We start from the raw sequence: 24,065 nt of genomic DNA on the forward strand, positions 1-24,065 counted from the left end.
GAGAGAGGGAGACACAGAATCTGAAGCAGGCTCCAGGCTCTGCTCTGTCAGTACAGAGCCCAACACAGGGCTTGAACTCATGAACCATGAGATCATGACCTAAGCCAAAGTCGGACACTTAACCAACTGAGCCACGCAGGTGCCCCTGTTATCTGAATTTTTGAATTGAGATTTCTGGAGATTCGCATGTAGTTGTATGAGTAATACAGGGAGATCTCTTGCATACTTTGCCCAATTTCCCCAAATGTAGCCAGGATACCAACCAGGATACCAACATTGATACAATCCATGAATCCTGGGGCACCCCAGTTTTAACCACACTCATTAGTGTGTGCTCATGTGCCCATGCTCACACATCGCTTGGTTCTTTTTTACATCCTCATTCCTCTGAACTTTCTTTCCACTTGTTTCAAGAATTAACCTTAATTCATAGAGGATGGTTATAATATATTATTTAAAGCCTTTATCTGTGTCATGTCTGTGTCATGTCAGGGTTGGCAACCTTTGATTATCTTTTTCCTTGACAGATGTTGAGATTTTCCTGGTTTTTCGTATTTTGAGCAATTTTAGATTGCATCCTGTACATTTTAAATATATTATGTTGTGGGACTCTGGATCTTGTTTAAATCCTATGCAGAATGTTTACCATTTTGTTTTAGCAAGGACTCAACCCAGTTAGGTTCAGGCTGGACATCCCTCCCACCTTCTGGACGCTGTGCTTCCAATGCCAGTTCAGTTTCCAAGGCCTTTTGGGATCCTTCTCATAGGTTGTGCCATCCAGTAGTGTCTGGGACCTGGGCAGTGGTCTACCCTGGAGACCAAAGCCCGTGGTCAGATCCACACGTGTACAAGTTGAGAGTAAGCCCAGGAGTTCACACCCAACATTTTGAGACCACTTTCTTGAGCTCCCTCCTCTCCACAGTCTCCCTGACACTTTCCTGCTCCTGGAGGCACCCCTTCCTGGTATCAGGGCAGGGTGCCTAGGCTTTAGTTCCCTTGCTCTGTCATACAGTCTCTGGGGACTGACTCTGCCTCTGGGGACAAGCAGTGAGTAAAAAGAAGACAAACTATTGGAGAGATTCCATCCCTATTCCTGGAACCACAGTTTCTCTGGTGAGAGAGAAGGGTCTTCCTCCCTTGGGGTTTCTGGTACCCGGCCACCCACGGCTGCTACTGCACCGTGAAGGACTGCCTAGGGACTGGGGAGGGAAAGAACCAAAGGAATATTAAAAAAAAATCTATCTTTTTTAAAAAAGGGATTTCCTCCATTTTCTGTCTAGTAGGGGACCCCCAGGGCTTCTCTTTGGGCTTTCTTCCCATAATGGCTGTGAACTTCTGGGTTTCAGGTTTAAAGGATACCATTTACAAGTGCATCAAAAAGTATGAAGTACCCAGGAACAGACCTAACAAAACTGGTACAAGATAGCTATAGAGAAAATTATAAAACCTTCCTGAGATATTTTTAAAGGACCCAATTAAATAAAGCAATATCCCAAGCTTATAATTAAAAGACTGAATATTGTAAAGATGTCAGTTCTTCCCAAACTGACTTATGGTTTAAAATGCAAAACCAATAAAACTTCAGATATTTTTTAAAAGAAACTTAATAGTTTACTCTAAAATTTATATGGAAGTATGACTTACAAGGATCCAAATAGGCAAGACACTGTTCAAGAATAAGGTAGGAAGCTTTCCTTTACTAGATATCAAGATTTATGTTTTTACTAGTTATGAAGTCCACTACTGACACAGAGATATTTAAATAGCTCAATGGAAGAGAGTAGAAAGGCCAACCAAATTCTTGGGCAAAATCCCTTAATCACAGTAGAAAGCCTTTCTGCTTCAGCCACTGATAAGTTAGCAAGTACTTACCAAGGGTCTATTTTGTGCTATGTACTACTACAGTGAATACGAAAGTACAAAACACTCTCATAGCCCATTTAAAGTTTAAAATTTTGCTGAAAGAATAAAAGATCTGCACAAATAAAGCAACTGGAGGAAAAGACCCAAGATAACAAAGAATTGTGTGGTATGGATACAAGTGTACACAGAATTAGAGAGAATGGAGACACCAAAGTGATCTGGGTCATCAGCGAAGTTTTCTTGGAGAAACAGCATCTGAATAAAGAGGTAAAGCACATCCAGGATCTCAAAAGGCATGAGTCAAATTACTTCACCCAGAGAAACAGCACAAGACAACGTATGGAGGGAAGAAGGAAGACAACATATGCACAAGACAGTGAGACATGAAACCACAGTTCACCTATGGAGGCAGCCAGAGATCCCATCGAATACAGGAAGGACTCAGAGTCAGAATATTCTCTGATTAAAAGAGAAGGCACTAAAATTCTTGAATAGGTGAGAAACATAAAGCTAGTTGTGTTTATAAGGATCTACTGGAGGTATAAAATCTAGCTTGGAGGTTACATTAGCCAGTGATGAAGGTTTGCGGGTGGTAGGAAAGAAAGGAACAAATGTATAGTATTCTTGTCAGGAATCGAAATCATAAACCATGACTGATGTTTAAAACCACGTGAGATGTGGGTTTTATTAAATTCAGGTTCCACAGTTATCTAACACAAAAGGGTGAAGCAAGCTAAATATAAGGCATTTCACAAAAGAAAGAAATATGCTGAATAAAAGATTTAACTTTCTGGCTTGACCTACCAGTATTTACTTTGGACGTTACATGAGCTACATCAATTTTCTGGGACCTGATAAGAGGCACAGCTTTTGCAGAGGTGTGTACTATATTCTTCCTTCGATCTTTTGCTTTACTGATCTTTGAAAGAGGTGCAAATATACCTAAGGGAGGAACATAGAGCTTGAGTTAGTGCTAAACAATTAAAAGCATTTCCAATAAAGGGGCAAGTACAACCATTTGATAATATAAATGTTTAAGTTCTTTTATAGTGCCTACCGGGAATCCTGTAGGGAGAGACAGGAAAAAGAAAGACACAACACTTACCCTCAGAGAGCTTACAATCTAGTTGTCAAGATGAACAACATACACAGTAATTTAAAAATCACATAAAAGATGCATTATCAGGTATTAAGTGAAATTCAGGGAAAAGAGAAATGAGTGAAGGTAATACTTGTCCATCATTCCATCATAACGATTTCTGACTAGGCTACTGGCAAATAATAGTGCACTTCAGAGCATACAAACTATTCATCTGTGTCACTTTGTGTCTCCTTTAGGACATATTTTCCCCACATGACAGCTTTTTATGCCCTTGTTCTATTTCTCTACCAGACTGTACACCTTTGGAAGATGAAATTCAAACATTATTCATTTCTGCATTTCCCCACTGTACCTAATTTCAGTGCCTTACACATAGTAGGGATATAAAAAATACTCTCCAGTACAAAATATAATCTTCCCAAAAGGCCTAGCCCTCAGCTCCTGACAATCATAAACAGCACAGTGCGTGCTTGGGAGGGGCGGCATGTGGGGACAGAGGGAGGGCCTGCAGATCTGCAGCGGCTCAGAGTATAAAATTAAATTTAAAAAAGAGGAGTTTATCCAGGCAGTGAAATATCCAGTATAAATAAGTATGCATAGACATTAGAGATAGTGTATAGACTACAAATACAAAGATTATCTGGCTAAGACATTTTAAATGATAAAAAAAAGTCATAATATGTATATCACACTCTTCCATCGGGTGTTTACAATCTAATAAAGACATACTGTGACCAAAATGTAATATGTACATTAAAAATAACTTTTTTTAAAATGGGTCTGTAGAAATGCTCAAGACTACCAAAAGTGAGTGTTTTGTTAATAACCAAAAAGTGCTAACTATATGCCTTTTCCGCTAATCATGAAATGCTTTCCTCCTTGGGATTCTGTATTACTTTCTCCTGATTTTACTCTCTTCTGACTTCTCCACAATGTTCTCTCTTCTGTCTCCCACCTAGCATATTTTCCTTGAGTTTCTATCCTTTTCTCTAAGCTCTTTTCCTTGCCAAATACACACACACACACACACACACACACACACACACACACACACACACTACAGTGTGATAACTATATCCAATTGCCAAGGGTTGGAAGACAGAAATTATTTTATACTCCAGAAATGTAAATTTGTACAATATTAATGGAAGACAAAAATTCTGACCTAATCCTCTTTGTGGAATTAATTATAAAGAAATATTTATACTTAAAGATGATCACAAAGGTTACAAAAGTTACATTCGTATAAGGAAAAATATCGATAGATTTGTGAAGCCAAAACAATTTCTAGTTTACTGCTATGATCCAATTACACTTTTGGAAATTAATCACAAAAAAGAATCCAAATGTGAGGAAAAGACTGTATCTGAATGTGTCATCATTACAATTCTATTCATAAGTAGGAGAAAACGATTATTTGGCAATGAACTATTACATCACCATCAAGAAGTGAAATAATACAAATTGTAAAGAAATACAGAAAAGTATGAAAATTAAATCAAGTAAATAAACATGAAGTTACATGTTTGATTATGCTATGGTTTTATCTGAAAAAAATGTTATGTGTGGATATAAGAAAGACTGTAAAAAACTAAAAACCGAAACATACTTATGAGAGCACTCAGACTATGAGTTATCTTTTAAATTTGTCATTAATACCATAATAATGTTGCTTAATGGATGGTTTTTTCTCAATCTGAGGAAAGTTATATGGTTTTTCTTCCAAGGTCTTAGTAGAAAATTTCCACATCATATTATTTCACATAATACTTTTAAAAAAATATTTAATTTCATTGCTTTAATAGATTTTTATAGCATATAAAACCTCACCTATATAGTTCTCATTCTTCCAGTTTTCTCAATTGAATAAATCATTTGGGAGAACCAAAATAAATTTAAAGCCATGACTGGCTGCAACCAAAGCCCACAATGCACACAGAATATGGGCTGATGTATCTATTCAGTAACTCACGCTAATCAAAATACTGGTGGGATTTTTTCCCAAATCTCAACATATAACTGTAAAACTTAACTACAGTGAACACGTAGGAAGAATTATTTTTTTTTAGGAAGAATTATTTTTAAACAGAAGGTAATAGGTTTCTAGATCAACATGGCCTGTTTTGTTTTACCACAACTCCTGCCAAAACTCCACTGAAATATTAGCAAGGAATAAAAATGATACAAACTCTAAAGAAAAAAGAAATGATAAAAAGGAGAAAAAATACCAAAAGCTTCCAAAGAAACTTCCGAAGGTGGGGGGGCGGGGAGTCAAAAACAGAAGAAAGATTTTGAAACTTCCCCACAGCAACACTGGAAGCTCAAGATAATAGCTGATGAGCCAATGGCCCGGGAGCCACATCCCACCTGCCACCTATTTTTGTAAAGTTCTGTTTGAACACACCCACGCCCATGTGTTCACACACTGTCCACAGCTGCTTCTTCACTACAACAGGGCAGCTGAATACTGCAAACAAGACACTGGGTGGCCCTCAAAGCCTAAAATATTTACTTGGGCCTTTTACAGAAAAAGTCTGCCAAACTCCATCAGACAACAGAGTATAATTTTCTAAATACTGACAGAATATGAGTTCCAACCTGACATTTCTTATCCCGTCAAACAATCATATAAAGTGTGAGAGTAGGAATAAACATATTTTTAGGATGGAAGGTTTCAAAAATGTATCTCCCACACAACTTTTGTCAAAAAGCTACTGGAGGATGTGCTCTACCAAAACAAGTAAGTAAACTGAGAAAAAAACTGACTTAGAATAATAAAGAAAAAGACTGACTCTTTCCTCAGAGTATAAAGTCAATAAATGTCTAAAATTGGAAAAATCAAGGGCACCTGTCTGGCCTAGTCAGTACAGCATGCAACTCTTGTTCTTGGGGTTGTGAGTTCAAGCCTCACATTACACATGGAGTTTATATAAAAATAAAATCGGAAGGAAGGAAGGAAGGAAGGAAGGAAGGAAGGAAGGAAGGAAGGAAGGAAGGAAGGAAGGAATTAAATAAATAAATAAAATTGGAAAAATCAGGAGAGATTCATATAAATATCTTATTTATAAATATAAATACTAATATCAGAAGATACAACTGAAGAAGTTGAAATAGTTCCTGCCTCTAAAGAGCAGGACTCAGGGTCAGGGAAGGGCAAGCCAGGGAAGGATTTAACTAATGTTTTTAATAAACTTTATGATACAATTTGACTTACTGAACTAGGTACATGTATTCACTTTGGTAATTATTAAAATTATTAAAATAAATAAAAATGGTATTACCAAGTATTTTTTTAATGTTTATTTATTTATTTTTGAGAGAGAGAGAGAGAGAGAGAGAGAGAGAGAGAGAGAGAGAGAAGCTGAGAGACAGGGAGACAGAGAATCCCAAGCAGGCTCCACGCTATCAGTGCAGAGCCCAATGTGGGACTCAACCTCACAAACCATGAGATCTGACCTGAACTGAAAACAAGAGTCAGTGCTTAACCAACTGAGCCACCCAGGCACCCCAGTTTTGCTAAGTATTAAAATTTATTATAAAATTTTCATAATTGCCAAAACTTAGAAGCAAACAAGATATCCTTTAGTAGATGAGTGGGTAAATAAGTTGCAATATATCCAGACAATGGAATATTATTCAGTGCTAAAAAGGCATAAACTAGGAAGCCATAAAAAGACATGGAGGAAACTTAAATGCAAGTTACTCAGTGAAAGAAGCCACTCTGAAGACGCCACGTTCATATTGTATAATCCCAATGATACGACATTCTGGAAAAGACAAAACTAAGAAGACAGTAAAAAGATCAGTGGTTACCAGGCATTGAGGGGGGGAAGGGATGAACAGGCGGAGCACAGAGGATTTTTAGGAAGGTGAAAACACTCTGTATGATACTGTAATGATAGAGACATGTCACTAAACATTTGTCCAAACCCACAGAATGTACCACACAAGAAGTGAACTCCAGTGGAAACTACGGGCTTTGAGTGATGATAAAAAGTCGGTGCAGGTTCATCTATTTTAAGAAACGTACCCTCTGATGAAGGGATGTTGGTAATGGGGGGTGGCCACACATGCATGGGAACAGGGGATACACAGGAAAATTCAGCACCTTCGTCTCAATTTTGTTTTGAACCTAAATTGCTCTAAAAAAAGGTCTCAAAAATTATTATAAAATTTCTACAATTTAAAAAATCTAGGGGCACCTGGGTGGCTCAATCAGTTAAGCATCCGACTTCAGCTCAGGTCATGATCTCATGGCTCGTGAGTTTAAGCCCCGCGTCACGCTCTGTGCTGACAGCTCAGAGCCTGGAGCCTGCTTCAGATTCTGTGTCTCCATCTGTCTCTGCCCCTTCCCTGCTTGTGCTCGCTCTCTCTCTCTCTCTCTCTCTCTCTCTATCTCTATCTCTTTCTCTCTCTCTCAAAAATAAATATTTTTTAAAGTTTTTTTAATAAATAAAATAAAAATAAAAAATCTAATATATGCTAGAATGAACAGATCAGTTGAACAAAAAATCCTGAAACCGACGATAGCATTTATAAGAACTTAATTTATAATGAAGGAAGCACAAGCCAGAGGAAAACTGATAAGAGTTAGAGAGAGGGGAGAAAAAATAATAATAACTGTTGCTGAGAAGAGACAAATTCTTCAGCTTCTGCTTAGGGTTCTTCGGCTTCTGCTTAGGGTAACCCTATTTTTAAATCCAACACATGATCATTGCCCTGCCCAAAACTCCCCTTTAAGCATGTAAAAGGGACAGAAGCAGGTCCTTGGGGTATCCAGCTTTGTCCTCATCAAACATGCCTCTCCTTGGGATGATGAGATCTGGGGGCAACATGCATTCTGTTACAATCTAAGCATTTCCCACGAACCTGACTGACATCTGCCCTGTAGGCTGCTAGCAGTTTTGCTCTTGCCTTCAGTCTGTTTGACAGTTACCAAAATTAGCTAACAGAGGAAAATTAAAATTAAATTCTTAACTCCACCCAACTAACCAAATACATTCCAAATGGGTTAAATAACTCAGCGTAAAAAATTAAAACATTCAAAAGAATAAAATATATAATTTTAAATTAATCCTTGGATTAGGAAGAAGTATCTAAGCATAAAAGCAATGTAAGAAGTTATAAAGAAAAAGTCTTAACTACATAAAACTTTGTGCCAAAACACTGCAAATGAAGTTCAAAGGCAAATGAAAAACTGGGCAAAACATCTGTAATAACTGTGAGAATTTAATATCCTAAGTATGTATTTGTGTTTCTAAAGTTTTTAAAAACCCACTAATATCTCAATCTCAATCATTTAGTAAGCAAGTAGTACGAACAAGTATTTCTGGGCAATTGCCAGGATGACACTGTGTGTGTGTGTGTGTGTATGTATCACAATAAAACATTTTCACCACAATCGAAGAAATATGAATTCAAACATAGAAACTTTCAGCCATCATATTGGAAAAATTAAAGAAAATGGAGCCATTAAAAAATCACATTTTCTAACAATATTTAATGATTTGGGTAAATTATAATAGCATTTTGGGGCGCCTGGGTGGCTCAGTCAGTTAAGCGTCCGACATCAGCTCAAGTCATGATCTCATGGTTCGTGAGTTTGGGCCTTGCATTGGGCTCTGTGCTGACAGCTCAGGCCCTGGAGCCTTCTTCTGATTCTGTATCTCCCTCCTCTCAGCTCCTCCCCCGCTCACACTCTGTCCCTCTCTCAAAAATAAAGATTAAAAAAAAATTTTTTTTAATTATAATAGCATGTCAAGTAAAAATGTAAAATACATATAACTATATAATCCAAATTTCATGAAAAGGATTAAATGGAAATATATCGGTGATTTTATCTTCTTCTTTTAACCTTTTTTATATTTTTCAAATTTTATACAAAAAACATTTTTATAAAGAAAAAAAATTAGTAATCCACCAAAAAATGATGCTCCATTTTAAGTGTATGACAAAAGGAAACTAGTAACTTTGATAAATGCATAACAGTTAGCAAATAGCTACCATTTGTTGAGTACTAAGAGGGAATCAAGCACTATTCAAGGTGCTTTATATATTTATCATACAAACTCTTGAGGTATTGTTAGCCCCATTTACTGAAGACAAACTGAGGCACAAAAAGAGAATTAAGGTCACACAGCTGGTGGGTAGGGAAACTGATTCATACCCAAGCAGTCAGACTCTAAGCAAGGACTTCAGCATTAAATCATAGTGCCTCCTTGTGGAGCTGATATGAAATACTGAACAACCAAGGAAATTAATGTTCTAGAAGAATATTTCATGGCAAGGAAAAATATTCACAAAATAGTAAGTGACAAATTCAATTCAATATGTCAAGGGGTGTGTGTGTGTGTGTGTGTGTGTGTGTGTGTGTGACAGAGAGAGAGAGAATATGAATTTAAACAAACATCTGTCAGAAAGAGAAAGAATCATCCCGTCTCAGCAGCACAGTTATAAAGTTGGCCTCGTTTGCTATTTGAAGTTTTCAAGCTTTTCCACCTCCAGAGCTCTGCACTTCCTTGATAACGAAGTCCCTTCCTCAGCCTTGAGAGCACCCTGGGCAGGACTGACGGAGGTGCAGAGAGCCGGGTGTACTCCTGGTGAGACATCATCTCCCAATCAATGTACTGCTCATAGCAAGAACAGGGCAGCCCCTTCATTTACTACATAGGAAAGTTTTATTTAAAAACCATAAAAGAGTAAAAAAAAAAAAAAAGAGTAAATCTGATTATCTTAAACTAATTCTCATTAAGTTAGACCGTATCTCCCTTACCATATTTGGGGGCACATTTAAAGTACTGGATTTTCCCAACACTTCCATTGTTTTTTCCTTCTGGTTCATCCAACTCAATGCCAGCCCACTGCCCACTTGCAAATTCAGTTGTTCCACAAAATCTTAATGTTCCAACCTAAAGAAAACATAAATCAGAATACATTTTGAGGATTACTAGTAACTCTAAATGTGCTACTCTTGCAAACTTTATAGAAGTTTTTAAAAACTATTCTCTCAAAGCAGACTTCAGAACAGTAATATTACCAGGGACAAAAGGAAATATTATATAATTATAACAGTCAAGTCACCAAAAAGACACAAGAATCCTAAATCTGTATGCACCCAACAACCGATCTTGGAAAATCTCCAAATATTTGGAAATTAAACAATATACTCCCAAATAGCCCACGGTGAAAGAGAAAATCGCAAGGGAATTTAAAAACACTTTGAATTGAGTGAAAATGATAACACGATACATGAAAATTTGTGGGATGCAACAAAAGCAGTGCTTAGAGGGAAATCCATAGCATTAAACACTGGTGTTAGAAAAGGCCTCAAATCAATGATCTAAACTTCCATTTTAAAAAACTAGAAAGTGAAGACACAAAGCAAGCCAAAGGAAAGAAACAATAAAGATAAGAAATTAAGAACAGAAAAATAATAAAGAATATCAATGAAACCAAAAGCCGGTTATCTGTAAGGATAAATAAGATTAATAAACTTCTATCTAGAGACCAAGAGAAAAATAAGAGAGGACACAAGCTGCAAACATCATGAATGAAAGCAGGACACTGTTACACCCCCTCAGTCATTTAAAGAATAGTAAGAAAGGGGGCACCTGGGTGGCTCAGTCAAGCAGCCGACTTCAGCTCAGGTCATGATCTCCCGGGGTTCATGGGCTGGAATGCCGCATCAGACTCTCTGCTGTCAGCACAGAGTCTGCTTTGGATCCTCTGTTCTCCTCTCCCTCTGTCCCTCCCCCACTGGTGTGCACACTCTCTCTCTCTCTCAAAAATAAATAAACATTAAAAAATAATAGTAAGAAAATACTATGAACAACCCTATACCTGTAAATTTAATGAATGAGATAAGATAAAATGTTCCAATTCCTTAAAAGATGCAAACTGTCAAAGCTCACACCTGAACTGAATTTACAGTTTAAAACCTTCCACAAAAACAAAACAAAACAAAACAAAAAAACCCTGCAGAACCTGATGGACTCACTGGTGAATTCTACCCAAGAATTTAAGGAAAAAATAATCAATTCTACACAAACCTAGATAGAATATAAAAGTGGAAGGACTAATTCTCAACTCATTCCCAGCATTACCCTTGATACCAAAAGCAGACACAAGGATCCTCAACAAAACAAGAGCAAATCAAATCCAGCAATATATAGAATCCAGCAATATATGGAAAATCAAATCCAGTGTCATGACCAAGTAAGGTTTATCATAAGAAAGCAAGGTTAGTTCAACATTTGAGAATTAATAAATATAATTCATCATACCCACAAACTTCTAAATAGAAGAAACTTATTCTCTCAACAAATGCAGAAAAAGCCTTTGGCAAATTTCAACATCCTTTCATGATAATAATAATTTTTTTAAAAAACTTTCAGCAAACCAGGATTAGATGAGAACTTCCACAACTTAGTAAAAGATACTCACAAAATCTACAGCTAACAATTATGGTACTTAATGCTGAGTGCTTAATGCTGAGTGCTTCCTCCTCCAGATGGGGAGCAGAACAATTGATCAGTTCTTACTACTTCTACTCATCGTTATACTGGAGGTCCTTGGCAATGAAACTAGGCAAGAAAAACAAATGAAAGGCATACAGATTGGAAAGAAAGAAAGCTGTCTCTATTCACAGATAACATGATTGTTTCCACGGGATATCCCAAAGAATCCACAAACAAGGTCAAGAGAATTCATAAATTGAGCAAGGTTACAGGATATATGGTCTATATACAAAAATCAACTGTATTTCTATAAGAAATTTCCAAAACACCACCATTTACAATAGCACCAAAGATCACGAAAAATTTAGGTATAAATCTAACAAGGTATATGCAGTATCTAAATGCTTAAAACTACAAAACTGATGAAATAAACCTATTAAATAGAGATATACTGTGCTTGTGTTTGAAAGACGCAGTATCTTTAAGACATTCGTTCTCCTCAACTGATCTATGTCAACACAACTCTATTCAAAATCCCAGCAGGACTTTCTGTATGATTTTAAATCCATAAGCTGATTCTACAACGTACATGGAAAGACAAAGAAACTAAAAACAAAACAAAACTGAAGACCTAACAACAAATGATTGCAAGACTTACTATAAAGCTACAGCACTTAAGACAGGGTAGTACTGAAGAAAGGATAATCATTGCATCGATGGAACAGAATAAAATCCAGAAAGACCCATACACATAAGGTCAATTGACAAAGGGGCAAGGGCAATTCGAGAGAGAAAGAACAGTCTTGTCAAAATATGGTGCTGGAACAGATCATCAAATGCAAAAAAAGAGAGAAAGCAACTCTATACCTAGCCCTCTGCACAAAAATTAACTCAAAATTAAATACAAACTAAATGTAAAACCTAAAACTATAAACTTCTAGGAGAAAGCATATGTGCTCTATCCTCTACTGTACTATGACATAGTGGAAAGTTTCTTAGCTATGCTAAACACACAATCCATATAAGGAACGCTGATAAAATGGACTTCATCAAAATTTAAAACTTCTGCTCTTTGAGGGGCACCTGGGTGGCTCAGTTGGCTGAGTGTCCAACTCTTGATTCCAGCTCAGGTCATGATCTCGTGGTTCAGTTCATGGAACGAAGCCCCACATCAGAGCCTGTCAGCTCCGAGCCTGCTTGGGATTCTCCCTCTCTCTCTGCTCCAACCCCCTCTCTCTCTCCTCTCTCTCTCTCTCTCTCTCTCTCTCTCTCTCTCTCTCTCTCTCTCTCAAAATAAATGAACGTTTAAAAAAACAAAAAAACTTCTGCTCCTTGAAAGACATCCCTAAGAGGATAAAAAGACAAGCAGCAAAGCAGCAAACTGAGAGAAAGAATAAAGGCAGCAGGATGGCCGTGAAGTGATCAAGTTAAACCAGCTGACTGGTACATGCACACTCATTATATGCTTCTACTTTTGTATAGCTTTAAATTATCCAAAATTAAAGGTAAAATAAAACAACAGAATAACTCTTCTAAACACCCATTCTCAAGCATAAGACAGGAAGACTAAGGAGGCTGAATATTAATCCCAAGTTAAAAATAATAACAATAATAAAAGCTAACCAATGTCCCATGGATACATTCTCTTGGAAGTTGATAAATGTCCTTCTCAACATAATCATTTGTTTGTAGTTTACCTTCCTTTTTGAAACAATTTGCTCAGGAAATCCAACTTCCCGATTTTGGTGTTTCCTGAGGAACCCGCATCACCCTCCCCATAAGCCCACCCAAATATTTAGACATAACTGTGTTGGGCAATTAGATAGGCAAGCAGGGATGCTCTGTTCCATTCTTCATACCACACTCCCCATTAACCCCAAAGCTAAAGAAAAAAAGAAAAAGAAAAAGAAACAGCCCTTCCTTATGAGGTATTAGAAAAGAGAGAATGGCAACAAGTAAGTGCTGAAAGGAAACAGAGGCTTTGGAGAAAAAGAGGCATCTAGAGCATCTTCAGTAGGCCAGGAGGGGAGGTCCTCTTTTCCACATACACTTTATTATCAGGTTAAAATAATATCCAAGATTTCTCTATTTATGGGATCTCAAGGCCAAACACCCATGAACAGCAAGGGTCTCCTTTGTTCCATTTGTGCCAGGTAGTCACAGTGGGAAAACCCACTGAAGACTGCAAGGGGCTGCAAGGAGATAGCTCTGGGCTCAGCAGTGTCTCAGCTCACGCCCCTGAATTCACACAACAGTTCTTCCGTACTCCAGCCCTCCCATTCCAGCAAAGACATCTTCATCACTAAGTCCAAGTCGTTTATATTCTTAGATCATACTTCATAGTAAGCGTGCATCTAAGCTTCACAGCTTCCGTTAAGTATGCTTCTACTTACACAATGCACTTTAAAAAAAAAAAACTCCCAACTCTGGCCACACTGTATATACCTTTGGCACCCAAGCCACAAACACTATGACCTGAGACACAGCTTTAGAGACCACAGTTACTTACTATACCTTCTGTCCTGCAATAACAACACGATCCCCCAACTTCAGACCGAGTGATGCAAGCATCGCCTTGCTAGTAACACGATCATAGCTTGGAAGCATGGGCTTTGAAATGTCGCATGACAGGGGCACTGCATCTAACAGCATCTGCTTGATTTCTTTAGCAGTTGCTGCGGCATCGGCCATTTCTAATGGCATTTCAACCGGGTCTGGAACAACATCAGCAGGGATCTGTCCTTTGTCGTTCTACAAGTAGAAGAGAACAATTTCAATTCGTATCTACTCCAAAGCTCTACATGGTCATACACAATTATTAAAAAAAAAAAAAAGTTTTTAAAAATTTAAGTTAAACTCATTCCTCATATATTTATTCAGACAATTTACTGAACATCTACTACATGCCAGACACCATTCTAAATGCTACTGACGCCACAGTGAGGAGAAAAAACCCTGCCCTCAAGAAGCACACCTTCTGGTGGGAGAGACAGACTACAAACAATCAAACAAGTCAAGGATATATTATCTTAAATGGTAAAAAGTGGCAGAGAGAGAAAAACAATTCAGGGAAAGGAGGTGGAGACCCGGAGAGCGGTGTCTATGCATGCACAGTGGTCAGGGAAGGATGCACCGCTAAGACGCACTGACGCCGAGGCCCAAGGAGTCAGGTGTGGGAGTACCATGCAGGGTAGCCGGTTGGGAAAGGCGGCCCAGGCTCGGGGAAGGGCAAATGCAGAGGTCATGAGTGGAGAGCATGCCTGGCTGTGCAGGTTTGGAGACAGAAGTCACAGCACCGACTGGCTTCCCAACCCCAGATCCGAGATTCTGCCCACTATTCCACAGCCGCCACCTCGGCTCTGTGACATGACCCATCCTGCCCACTCATGGAGTGACTCAGATTTAAGGAATAGAAACTATAGTTTCAACACTTCTAAATTTGGGCTATAATCAAGAAAACAGCTCTGGTCTCACTATAAAGGAGAGACTGCATCCTTGGATTTATCCTGCAACAAGATAAAATGGTCAGTTACGAGCCCACTAACATTTGCATGGTGTTTATATAACCAAATCCTATCATATAAATTGTCTCATTTGATTCTCACATCAAGAAAAAGCTTACGAATAAAGCAGATAAAATATCCATGCCCATGGAGAGTTTATACTGTAGTAGGAGAGACAATAACCAACTAAACACACAGAGTATTACTACTGTTTCCACTTTGCCCATTAGGAAAATTCAGCGAGAAAAGATTAATGACTCACTCAAAGTCATTTACGTGATTCCTGGCAGAGGTGACATTTGAATCCATGTCTAGGACCTGCTAGACTCAGTCGAGAATTTCTCCTACTCAGGGCTATCCTTCCCTCAAACATGTATCTCTCTTCTGTGTTCCCTAACCAAAACACTTGGATTCGATAAACATGCTTCCAGACTGTAATCTTCTTCTAATAAGATGAATCAAGATTCTTTTGCTGAGAAACTTCTTTTCCTTGTCTTCTCTACTGATTATCTTCAAATGCTCCGTATGGGTGAAAATATGAGGCTTTTAGAACACACTTAGTTTGCAAGTGCCTCACATTTTTTGTTTTAAAATTCAAGTCAGTTTGGTCCTAAGTAAACATATGGTAGGAAGACTTGTTATCAAATTGCTGAGACAGTGATGGGTCTATTTTAATCCCAGATTTCAAAGAAAATATACAAAATATAATAAAGGTGTGTATAACACAAATATGTACTCTCGATACAAAAGGGGGGGGATATTTTAAAACCTCGTACTGATAAGCTGCAAACTATATTTACAATGACTATTTTACTTTAGATTTATAAGTCCTCACCTCTCTAGAGTAAGTCACACACTTAACATTAATTCCTAGAAAATGTGGCAACTAAAACTTGTTAAAAAATACTAAATAATAATAAAATAACAGTGATGATGTCATGCTAACATAAGAAAGCTTGCTCATGATTAATTATAGAAATCCATTTTCTTCTAAAATTGTGGTTATCACAGTATGAGCCAGGGACTACTGCTGACCCACATGTTGGCTACTTTTTTTTTAAGTATTAATCTTCAAAATACAATAATCTATTATTATTTCTGGCTTGAATTGGTAATCTACCTCAAGGCATGCCTCACTGCCTCTTACTAAATTCAAAATATTCTCTCCACTAATGAGGTCTCGTCAACAGTTGTACTAGGAAAAGCACACACACATCCCCCTCACATTCCAACCAAACTGCACAATAATCTCCTAGCCTTCGTGCACGCTACTCTCCTCTCTGCCTAAACCGCTCTTCGCACCTCCCTCCTCTAACCGTTAGTTCTTAATGATGTTTAAGTGCTCAATGTCACCTTTGTCAGAAAGCCTTCCCAAGGCTTAGAGAGATACCCCTGGTACGTGACCCCATGGCACTCTGTGCCCACTCCCACATCATAACCCACTGAATGCAACACACTACAGTAAAATTACTTGTCCATCCTCCCCTCTGGACTATATTCTCTTTGGAGACAAAAACTTTTATTTATTGTTGTATTCTCCCAGTGCCCAATAAACAACAGGGAAGGAGGAAGGGAGAGTGGGGGGGGGGGAAGAGGGGAGAAGGGTTAATTAATCAAAGATGGGATTAAACAAAGTGTGGCAGAAAGTAGGGAGAAGGGAAACAAGAAAGCGGGGAGGGCGAGAGGAAAAGGGAGAGAGGGAGAGGAAAAGGGGGGAGGGAAGAGACTTTTTCAAACACTGCCCACTCCTGTCCCTTCAAGGGAAGGCGCAGACCCCATTAAGAATCCCCACCAAAGCAAGTCACTGCTGTTAATACTAAGAAAAAGAACACTGAGAGCTTCTCTGTGAAGACAATAAAATAACCAAAGATTTGAAAATTATGAAATTCAATCCTGTGTGTTAACTTTGTAAATTAGTAACACAATTACCATGAAAAAATTAATTTTCCCTTTAATTTTTAAACATTTACTCCACTCCTAAATGTGCATTTTTAAAAATTTTCTGGAATGTTTTTCCAAAAAAATTTGAAATATAATTTAACATAGAAATATAACTTTAACATATGCATTTTTGATGGCTAACTTTTTATAAATACATCGAAAAACTAAATGAAAGATACTGAAACTCAAAGATGGTAACACTTTAAGGTAATTTTACTTCACCGATGAAAGGAAATTCTGTAGAGCTTATCAATACAAGGGGACTGAAATTCACTGCTATGCCTTATAATTATTTGAGATAAAGTTGATCACCATTACTCTTTATACGCAGCACAAAAATCTAAATTCTTTCCTCATACAGATTCTGTAACAACATCCAGATACAACTCTTTACTGGGAGATAACAGTAGACATTTTAACTCTTTTAATATTTTTCACTTTTAATTTAGTCTCTTACCCTAAATGCAGGATTTGCTCCATGTTCCAATAAGCATCTCACGGTACTTGCACACAAGTTATATGCAGCAATATGCAGAGCTGTTCCAAAATTAAAGTCACTGCAAGTGGCATCTACATCTGCAATGACACACCACACGTACATTAACTAAAAACTTAGATTTAGCTATTACAATATAAAAGGAGACAGGCTGAGTTTGTCTGTTTGCTTGTTTTGGTGGGGGAAGAACATTAATAAGCCACTTAATGAGACTTAAACCAACCTGCTAGAAGCACTGTTTCACATATTTGTCACCTATGTGATCACATATGTAATCACCATTCACAAATACAATCTCCATGTTACAATCTGGTCAACCAATTATTTTCTCAGTACAATAAAATATCGTTACAACAAGAACTGATATTATCATAGACTTTCCAACTATCACAAACTAAACTATATTTAAAAGAAGTTAATGGTAATAATTCACATTTGTAAAAGTATCTGAACACAATCTCTCATTAACCTCTTGCATACGTGCCATGACAACTACAATGAGGTAGAAGGGTTTACGTCAGGAGCCAGTAAACAATGGCCCAGGGGCCAAGCACAACTCGTCGTCTGTTTTTATAAATAAAGTTTTACTGGAACATGGCCACATACATTTTTACTTATTCTCTATGGCTAGACACCTGCCATAACTGCAGAATCAAGTAGTTCCAGTGATCCAGATTCCTATCTGGCCTTTTACATGGAAAGTAGTAGGTAAAATTATGCAGAATTTTCAATCAGGAATAAGTTAAAGACTAATTAAACATGCAAATTTGTGCAAATCATATTAATTCAAAATACTTCATCAAACAAATGAATTTGGACTTCATAGTAGGAAAAAAGAATCTTGCAATTCTAAGGACATTTTAATAACCTTTCAATAAATCATCAAGATGCTATATTTAGACACAAGAAATCTTCCAGATTTGGAAATCCCATTTTGAATGTTTTTTGTAACAAGGGTTTTAAATACTTGGTTCCACTAATCCTTCCTTAACCTAAACCGTACCAGCCCACATGCCCTACCAACAATGGCAAACAACCAAGACATGCTCAGGACAGACCTTCCTGAGTTATTCAAGACACTGTACTACCAAAAGAGGCCCTTCTTCCCAACATCAATCAAAAATTAAAAGGTAAAAGTTAAAGATAAAATGGACGATTACACAAAGCAGGTTAGAAACAAACTTTCTGGGAAATTTAACTGTTGAACCTATAGAACAAGTCTTCTACAAATGGGGAGAACACTGTATCCTGCCCACCTTCAACTTTAAGTATTACTACTGCACATGCTTTCATTTTTTTTCTCAAAAGAAAACCAACCCACTTGAGAGGACCAGAGAAAAAGTCAAAATACCAGGACTATAATTTAGACACCCTGATGTTCAATTTTAGGGTATCACCATCAAGATAGGAGGGGGGAAAAAAACCCTTGAAATTGTGTCCTTTAGTGGAATCACAGAATTTCAGAACCGAATGCCATCTAAAATACTCTTTATGATTTCAATGCTTAGCTCTGAAAGCTTTATTGCTCTATTTCTGGCTACTCGAGAGAAAAGAATTATATAGCACATAGATTCAATTACACTTTATAAAATCCATGTTAAACTGGGGAATTTGCAGATATGAGAACACTATTTTGTACTTTTAATTTGTATCTCTTTGTACCAAGCCTTTTGTGAAATGACAGTCATTAACCTTCAATAAAGAAATATTAAACTATTCCTGAAAAAACGTGGAATAGGAGGTCATATGGAACAAGATGGATTAGAAGTCAAAATCTCTTTGAATTTTAATTTTTATGCCACTAATAAAGTGTTCAACTAATAACATCTAATGGTGATCTTATAGTACTTGCCTTTTGGTTTAGATGTCTTCAAAATCACTTTTATAAGCTCAGGGACATCAAAATAAGCAGCATAATGCAAAGCATTCATATTTGTCCAACGACTCCGTAAACTAACATCTGCTCCCAGATCAATAAGTTGAGTTGCAAATTTTACAGCTGTATCAACATCACCTAAAGAAAGTTTTCTAAATTATTCTTCTTCAGTACAAACTGCAGTTCCAATAGATGGCTATCTACTACTTCATTTTAAAAGCCAAAGTAAATAGCATACGAAATATATACATACACCTCAAAAATTTCACTTACAAGGAATTTATTCTAAGAAAATAATCATACTCAGAGATATGGATAAACACTTAGCCATAAAGATGTTCATCACAGCACTTTTTATCACAAATAAATTTCTGAAACTACTTTACAAATAAATAATAAATTTTATTCTAAAATAAAGTTCTAAAAGCACAATAATAAGAAACTGGTTAAATAAATCATAAGTCATCCACATAATGGAATATTTATACAAAGTCATTAAAAACAATGTACTAGGGGTGCCTGGGTGGCACAGTCGGTTAGGTGTCTGACTCTTGATCTCCACTCAGGCCATGATCTCAGGGTCGTAAGTTCAACCCCCACATTGGGCTCTGTGCTGGGTGTGAAGTCTACTTTAAAAAAAAAAAAAAAAAGGCAATGCACTAGATTAGTCCTACTCAGTGTGCTCTGTGGACCACTAGCAGTCCCAAACTGTAATTTCTCTGTACTTTTGATAACCCTTTTCTTTTTCCCTGTACAATCATTTCTTCAGAATATATTAATCAAAATTTCATGCATTATGAAACACAAGTGGGCTTGTATTTTATATCTTCATTTCATTTTTCTATCATAATTTCATTTTTACTTTATTTTACAAAAAGAATCAGTCCATGATGGATTGTAGAAAAAAAAAGTCCTTAATCAACAGCTTAAGAAGTCTATATCAGACTATTGAAACAGGGACAGAGACTCACAATATATAGTTAAGTAATAGAGGCAGGTTTTATACAATGGTAAAAGCACAGAACACCAATCTGGGAAAAATGTGCATACATGTTATGTATATAGAAATACCCCTCGGACAGGCCTAAAGGCTGGGGTCTGTAGGGACTGGATACTTGGAAAACAACTTGGGTTGTCTAACCTTGCTGTAAACTCTCAGGAAGGTTCTAGGGTGTTACCGGTTACTCTCACCTAGCGAGCATGCAGCAATGAAGCCTGCTCGGATGTACCAGGCTGGGATGTACCAGGAGACTATAAAGCCCCCCTGAGAAAAGGGAGGGAAGGGGACAAGGTTTTGGGGAAGACCCCACTGAATGCTTGCCTATTCAGTGGATATTGTTATCATCAGGTGGGTACCCTCCTAGGGACTGTGGATGGCATAAACACAGCTTATACAAACACAAATACAGATGTCTTAAGCCACTAGTAGTTTGCCACACACTTACCAATACCATGAGCTCCAGATTTGCAAGTATAATGTAAAAGTGTCATATCTGTCAATCCATCTCTGTCATTCACATTGCAACCTCTCTTAAGAATCTGAGGAAACCAAGGATGATATCATGATAACATGGCCACTGAAAACGGATTTCAAACCCATGCTGAGAACCAGGTTAGACCATCTTATCGGAATTCGTTCTCAATAAAATGAGTATCGAGAACGGGCTTCTCTCAAGGATAAACTTTAAATCTACATCCAATAACAATGATGAAAACTGAACTTGTCAGCAGACTGAAGGAAATTCCTAAAGACGATTCCAGGGTAACCTGGCATTCCAGATACGTACTTTACTTAACCTCTCAAAGGATCAGCAAAATTTTCTTCCTAACGGGCTTAATGGCATTTGAAAATATATATATATAACCTTTCTCTCCTTACAACATGACAATGTGCAGGTCAAGGAACCCAGTAACTCTTGCTTCCCTCCTTCAAAAAATCAAATGTTTTTAAAAACTATACTCAAGCCTAGATCTTTACCAAACCACCCAAAAGTATAGATAACACATGTCGGTTATCAAATCTCCTCATAGAGTGTATTTTTTAAAGTTAACAAAATTAATTTGTACAAAGAAAGGAAATATGGAAAATGCCTGCTGCCATCAAGAGTCTATAACGTCAGAGCTCCAGGTGTCAGCAAATGAGGAGCATGAGGGAACAATGGAAAAAATGTACAACTGCTCTGAGCAAAGCCTGGAGATACAAGAACAAACATCAGAATGTTTCAAAGGTTTCCCATGTATCACCACCTTTCCGTTCAGATGGCAGGGTTCAAAGGGGAGCACCTATACAATTAACAATCCCAATGATGCCAAATGTAAAATGTAGGAATTCCTTACCTCATTTCCAATAATGTCAATGTTCTGCTGGACTTGAGGAACCCACTGTCTTAAAATGGCAAATAATTCTGATACAGAAGTTTTAGGATCAAAGAGAATTTCCTGGCATGATGTATCATTAGGATCAAAGAAAGAAAACTCTGTTTGAAATTTAAAAAAAAAAAAAAAGGTATAAATTAAACTTATTAAAAGTTACAAATAAATATATTGAAAATAATAAACAATAAGACCAGTGCTCAAATGATACAAATATTTTTAGATCCTAGCAAAAGTTTACCTTAAGCAATTTTCAAAACCAAAGTCAAGAAAACCAAAAAAGTATGAAGCATTCCTGAACAGCTGTGAGAACGAGATTTCTGTGCATACCACATTTTTTTTACAGATGAAACAAAAATGTGAGTGCAACCCATCTCAAACGCTGAATTTTCCAAGAACTACTTCTAAGGCACAGAAACTTTGTCAAATTTTATCAATATTTTCAGCTCTTACAACATAAATATATCATGAACAGTAGATTCACATCAACCACTCATAAAAGGGGGAAAATACCAAAATATCAACTAGTCTATAATTTTAAATATTCTTTTTACCTCTCTGATTTGCCCAATTTTCCATAAGAAACAGGCATTGCATTACTTTTTACGCACTGGAAAAGCACAAGGAGAACTGCCATGCCAACCAATTAGGCAACAGTCTCTGGCAACGCAGAAATGAAACCTTAGGACAGAGTGACTGGCTTATTTTGGAATGTGTATTAGTAAAAACGTGGAATATTAGCAAAATTGAACATGACCTAAACATCTCTTAAAACTTTTCTAAGAATCACAGCCAACTTTGGTCATCCTATGGCTAGAGAATAAAAGAGAATGGAAGAAAATCAGATTCTACGATCTTGAAGAATCTTAAAAAAAAAAAAAAAAATGGGCAGGGAATCTAAAAAACCAGAAGCATCTAAAGAAGGAAAGCATTAGCGAACCAACATTTGCTGAGTGCTTACAATTTACCAAACACTACACAAGTCCTCACAAACACCTTACCTAGGAGGGATTATTGTTCTCATTTTGCAGATAAAGAAACCAAAGCTCAGACTAAATCATACTCAAAGTCACACAGCTAGTGAGTGGCAAATCTGGAATGGAAAACCAGTTCTATATCCAAAGTCTATCTTCCTTCCTCTACTATACTGTCTCCCGAAAAGAATTCACTATTGAAGTCAGCTTCTAACAGCATACATGAGTAGCAGGATTCGTATTTATGTTCTTTATGTTTTTAAATATTTTCCAAAATTACACTTATGTACACATAATTCATACTTTTAGAATCAGGATAACTAAAAGGTGAGTATAAAAGCACACAACCAAGGATGTGTATAAAAGGGGAGCCACAGTCCATTAGAAGAGAATCAGAAAGACTAAAACTAGAATAAGATACTATCCAAAATCTCAGACAACAGAATGGTCCTCTAGGTTCAGAAGGGAAAACACAGAAAAGAACTGGTATCCAACATGGAGAAGCACCTTGCATGGTTTCTTAAACATAGATTTTGGCATGTTTCTTATAAACAGCAGTTGACTAGATTGGGGAGGGGGGTGTCTAATTGATTTATCTATTCAATAAATATTTATGGATGAACCCCTTTCCTAGGCATTGGGCATTTCTAGTAGAGAGATTTCTAAATACATACCTAAAGAGACTGCATGTGTCTGCAGGAGACAGATTCAAGAATTCTTACTGTAGCATTTATTATAATGGCAAAACATTTGGGCTGAAACATCTCTCCATAAAGGAATGGATTGGAGTGGCCTATTCTTTTGCTTTTTTACAACTAAATAAATGAATTAAGATATCTAAGTCATTAACTGATAAGCACAGGTCTCAAAAAAAACATACTGATCAATAAGCTACATATAATATGCAGTATCTATCATTTACATAAAATTACAAATACACAAAACAGTACTACACATTGTTTACGGATGCTCATATGTATAAGTACATAATAATATGGTTTGGAATCATCACACTAAATTTAAGATAGTGGTTACCTCTGGAGAGTAAGGGGAATAGGACCAAAGGAAAACAAGGAGTTTCAACTTCAAGATTTTCTTGTAACTAAAAAACAAGAGCTAAAGGAAAAATGACAAAATATAATATCTATTATTTCTGATGGTAGATACGTATGACTTACATGTTTGCTATTATTATATTTTGTGCATTTTTATATTCCCATTTTATATTCCTATTTTTAAAAAATGAAAAGCAACGGGAAAAGAATCCTACACATAATATCAATTAAGGTAACAAACATACCAATGAATGTGTGAAGCTTATTTATAGAAAATTGGAAGAGGAGAGGGATTTAAATGGAAAAGACATATTACATTGCTGAACTAAAAAATAAAATATTTAAAACTGTCAATGTTACCAAAAACAATTATTTAAAATAATTTCAATTCTAATCATCATCTCACCAAGACTTACTGTAAGAGGA

At 36.9% G+C, this 24,065-nt stretch overlaps 1 protein-coding gene across 3 annotated transcripts in view; it reads right to left on the bottom strand.

Moving 5' to 3' along the window:
* Positions 1-24,065, bottom strand: part of CLIP4 (CAP-Gly domain containing linker protein family member 4) — a 65,811-nt gene that overhangs the window by 27,886 nt on the left and 13,860 nt on the right. For all 3 annotated transcript variants that reach the window (XM_030311376.2, XM_030311378.1, XM_030311377.2), the window contains exons 3-9: positions 21,575-21,714; positions 20,683-20,776; positions 19,214-19,375; positions 17,323-17,441; positions 13,936-14,172; positions 9,738-9,873; positions 2,668-2,805 (exon numbers count right to left, since the gene is read on the bottom strand). In XM_030311376.2, the coding sequence (XP_030167236.1) occupies positions 2,668-2,805; positions 9,738-9,873; positions 13,936-14,172; positions 17,323-17,441; positions 19,214-19,375; positions 20,683-20,776; positions 21,575-21,714 (1,026 nt within the window). The remainder of the gene's footprint in view (positions 1-2,667; positions 2,806-9,737; positions 9,874-13,935; positions 14,173-17,322; positions 17,442-19,213; positions 19,376-20,682; positions 20,777-21,574; positions 21,715-24,065) is intronic.

Source organism: Lynx canadensis, chromosome A3 (assembly GCF_007474595.2).
Source record: "Lynx canadensis isolate LIC74 chromosome A3, mLynCan4.pri.v2, whole genome shotgun sequence".
Taxonomy (NCBI): domain Eukaryota; kingdom Metazoa; phylum Chordata; class Mammalia; order Carnivora; family Felidae; genus Lynx; species Lynx canadensis.